Source organism: Phallusia mammillata, chromosome 4 (assembly GCF_965637545.1).
Source record: "Phallusia mammillata chromosome 4, kaPhaMamm4.hap1.1, whole genome shotgun sequence".
In the NCBI taxonomy this organism is placed as follows: Eukaryota; Metazoa; Chordata; class Ascidiacea; order Phlebobranchia; family Ascidiidae; genus Phallusia; species Phallusia mammillata.
Window position 1 is genome coordinate 6,138,876 of NC_137255.1, and position 4,585 is coordinate 6,143,460.

At 35.7% G+C, this 4,585-nt stretch overlaps 1 protein-coding gene across 1 annotated transcript; it reads left to right on the forward strand.

Moving 5' to 3' along the window:
• The first annotated feature begins 289 nt into the window (after positions 1-289).
• LOC145222605 (uncharacterized) lies at positions 290-961 on the forward strand. Its single transcript, XM_080088761.1, has 4 exons — positions 290-523; positions 596-755; positions 821-881; positions 938-961. Exons 1-4 carry the CDS (start codon positions 298-300, stop codon positions 959-961), a joined length of 471 nt encoding a protein of 156 aa, XP_079944887.1. The 5' UTR covers positions 290-297.
• Positions 962-4,585: the final 3,624 nt, after the last annotated feature.

Below are 4,585 nucleotides of genomic sequence, written 5' to 3' on the forward strand. Positions count from 1 at the left end.
AAGTAATCGCTTTCAGGCTCAATATTTTGTTTCAAATCACAACGAAAACGAGTTTGAATTGTTTTACTGGAACTGTTGAAAATCTCAGATTTTAACATTTATTTTGTTGTACACTAGTATGCAAAAGTATAACTTTTTTACAAACCCAATTAATGCTAACTGTGGGGATACAAACAAATTCTAATTGGTGCATTGATTACCATGTATTGCTCATTTCCAACATCCCAAAAAAGTGCTTGGTTTACTACATAGAGATGACTTGGTAACTATAAGCTTAGTATTGTTTCATATGACATAATGATTTTTGGTGTTTTGCAGGCAAGTGGTTCAACTATGAAGAAATTTGTATGTTTGAAATTTAGTAACGGCTCAACAGACATAGTGCCACGCAGATGGATGGTTGGGTATTCTCAGTGTAAATGGCCGCCTGACTCAAATGCAGATATTAAAGCTTTAGCCAAAATTGAAGTTGAACCTGAGGAGAACTGGAAAGAACACAGTTGTGTGATTCTTTGTGAATCTAGTATGTAGTAATATGGTATTTACAAAGCACCCTTACCCTTATTTAAATGAAAAATGTATCTTACTTTTTAAGATAGCTATCAAAAATGTGAGGAAAAGAGTTATACTACTGCAATCTTAAGTGAGACATCAGCAGATGAGGATTTTACCCCTCCTCTTGTGAGAACAGACAGTCGAAGTATTTACAAACAAGCAGCAGCTCAAAATGATAATTGCATCAGAAAGCATAAAAGGTTTTTGGACATTAAAGGCTTTACATAGTTTGCTGCAGTTAAAACTGTTTTCTTTGTGTTATCAGGAAAAGCCCTCAAAAAGTTTTTCTCCAATCCAAGCATAAAAAATATCAAAGTGATGATTTAGTGCAGGGGTGTGCAACCTTTTTCACCGTGGGGCCAAATACAATTACCATGATCAGATCGCGGGCCGCACCCCCAGCTGAATTTAATAAAATATATGATAATTGGACTCGTTTGCCAGTAAATTAGAAAATTCCAGCGTCTCCGCGGGCCGCACGAACTTTATCAACGGGCCGCATTTGGCCCGCGGGCCGCAGGTTGCACACCCCTGATTTAGTGTATGAGATCCGAAGTGGCTATGCTTTCATAGGAAAACAACTTCATGTTTTAAATGAAAAACTTGATCGACTTTGGTATTGGAATGTTACAATGAGCAGTAACTCTAGCACTTCAACTAAACTTTGGAAAATGGAACCTGCCTGTACAGAGGAAGAGCTGGAGGAAAATTTAAAGCAATCTCTGGTACAGTCGTACTGTATTAAGTTAATTGTCATGCAGACTATAGAAAATGATTAACCTTTTTATAAACAGAATCCAAAGTCGTTGGCACAGCAAGTGGAGGTGAAGTGTCTTAGAGCAACCTTTCGCAACTTTTTGAAAGTATTCATGGCCAAAAACCTAGCTATGCAATTTTCTAGGTCTGGAATGGCAAGAAGCCGTCAACAAGTGAAACGAGCATTTAAAAACCACCACCTCAACACAATTTTTCAAGGTAAATTTGTCTGATCGAGGAGTTTCTTGTTCTAAATACTTTTAAAATGTAATTGCATTGTTATTGAGTTCCAAGGTAGTTTTATCATTTGCAGTTGAAAGTGTTGATTGGTGTTTTTAAGTAGTACAAGATATACTGAGTATTAACAAGTTTTCAGATATTTTAGTAATTACTTAATGTATAAATCTATTTGAAATGGTATGTCAATTTCCAGGTTTTGTTTGAACCATTTTTAGTGTAAAAATTTCAATATATTGTGCTTTTAATGCAATAAATGTTGCTCTTTTAATTGCTTTTATGATGTATCTTTGAAAAACATTACTTTTTAGATGTTCTACACAACACTTGTTGCCATCAAGGTGCCAACAGAGAGGAAATAGCCAACGCAATAAAACGAGTGTTCAACAGAGTGGCTGTTTTTTTTTAATTTTTGCTCGGGATAAAACTTTTTTACTAAAAACGCTGGGTTGCGTATCACTTGTTTAGCTGGTGCAAAATTAGAACGCTAGTAATTTTTAGAAAAAAATGTTTTATCTTAAACTGTTTCATTAATTTGCTGTAACTAAGTTTTATCGCAAACTTACCGCCTGGGTGATATTTCCACCGTGCCGGGCGACATTAACTTTCTACAAACATGTCATCAACGCCTGCGAGGAATAGAATGCAACAGTCAGTGCGTAATACGCACTGCGTACAGATCAACAATCACGGCGCATGCAACTAAACCACTATATATATTACACTGTCTGTATGCTTCCATTGCAAAGTCACTATATTAATTAAGCACCAAGTCCTGAGACATAATAATGCCTTGTTAAACAACAAGGTTGAAAAGTAATTGGTGTTAGGCTTTGTCGCTATGATCTGCTCACTTTGAAGACATCTTTTTTTGCATTTTACCAATCGTATTGTACAAATTAAACTACTTTACAAATGCGGGATGATTGTGCCTTTTAGCCAATCTATGTAATTGCAGTTTGTGGCTGTTGAAACATGGTCAGGCTCGACACTTTTACAGCTAAGAAGGAAAATAAATAAAGTCAAATCACTACTCACCACAAACTACTGAGCTCGAAGTTCTATCCTATGTACTGGAAGGCTCTAATGTTCTCAAAACAATTCATCAAACTTATGTGTGTCGTATTTTGACAGTCAGTGATACATACACAGCTTGTAAGGCGCAAAACCATTGCAGTTGTTAGTTTACTTACCGTGCCAAACTCAAATGAACGCAGTTTCTTTGCAGCGAAAGAACCTGAAGCGAAATGGCGACTGACAAAAGTCTCGTTTCGAGAAAAGGCACTTCAGCAGCCAATCAAAAGCGCTGCCTTAAGCATGTGATTGTTTGGCGTCAGCTGAATGCTAGACTCCTTTGTTACGTTTGAGTAAATATTGTATGGATGTTTGCTGTGTAATTTATGACAAGAAGGATGCTAATCGGTTCCACAAGGAAATAGTAGAAATGTTTTATCTGAATAAGTTTTAGGTGATTTCCTGGTTTGAACCAATCTTGATTAATGTGCCTTTCAGAGTTTTGTTGATAAATGTAAACTTGCAACACATAGATGGAAGACATATCAAACGGATTAAAATAATAGCATCGGTTAAAAAATCAGATACTATTTGATGTTTAAATTTTCTTTAACTTGTTTAAAGGTTTTAATTTAAGTGTTGAGTCACAAGCTGTGGACACAAGTTTGGATTAATGAAGTAAGGGTTATTTCATTCTGCTGTTATGCTTGCTTATTACATTCTTAACAATACTTTTGTACTTCAGTTAATTTGGATAATAGTTCCAGTAACCACGGACAAGTCCCCATAATCATCACAAAAAGTTACATATCATCCAGACGTATGGACAGATGTAACAAGGTAGGTACTTTTCACTTGAGCGCCACAAAGGGTGGTTTTAAGCCAGATGTTTCTGTTTAGTCTGGTAGGGTCACTCTCAACAGGTTGGTCGTGTGGTTGTGTAAATTTCAGGTCACTTATGTCAGTAGATTCGATAGCGTCTGAAGTTTGTAAATGCCAATTGAGATAAAGTTATTGATCCATTGTCCATCTTCAAACAAATTCAAATTAGATTCTAAGTAATTTCCACTCTTGCAAAAATACTGTAGTATTAGATATGCATAAAATCATCTACACATTTTGAATGTTTGCACCAGCTACTATTCTTGGCTTGTGTTAACGCTCCCAATATTTTGACTTGTCTTTATGCTACCAATGCAGAAACATTCACTAATAGTCCAAAAGATACGAATTAACAATCTTGGGGTCTTACGTTTGTCCAACTTCACAGTAATCGCGTAACCTTTTTTTGTGGAGTCTGAAAATTGTGATTGCGATTTGGTTCGACAGTTAATTAAATTTGCGCTTCAGTGAATTCAATGCCTGGCGTCACGTATTGCGCATCAGTTGCCAAACCGATTTGCCAATGTCAACAAGGTTATTGTTGAAATTTCCACCAATGTTTTTTCTATTTAGAGAACAATGCAGCGAGATACGGGTTTCATGTTTTTCTAGCATTGAATTATCTTTGTATTGTTCGCTCAAAGCTTTTTTACACCTTGCGACATCATTGTCCAACCTCGTCATATGTATTGCACAACCAACCTCGTACACAACAGCAGAGGGTGGACTTTTTAGTCGTTCACTTTTCAGGGTTTCTGTCACAGATAAAAGGACGTTTAACGATAAATGAAAATGTACTGTCTGCTATTCGGCCTGATTTGTATCCACAGTGTTTGCGGTAAGTATGTTTGGGTTATATATGACCACAAGAATATTATTCAAATCACAGTACTTGTTTTTTGTTTACAATTCTCAAAGATATTTAGATCTTTCAATCTTTTATATTGTCCTTGACTTCGTTACACGACCACGTAGTGCTTGTTGTAAATTAAAAATACGATTTGAAAAAAAAAAGAAATTGAAATAGTTAAGACTCGAAATGAAATTGAATTAGTTAAGTCGATTTAAAAAAAAATTGAAATAGTAATGTGTATAAACTGTGAAAGATTGCACTGTAACTTAACTTTTGTGCTTACCGCAG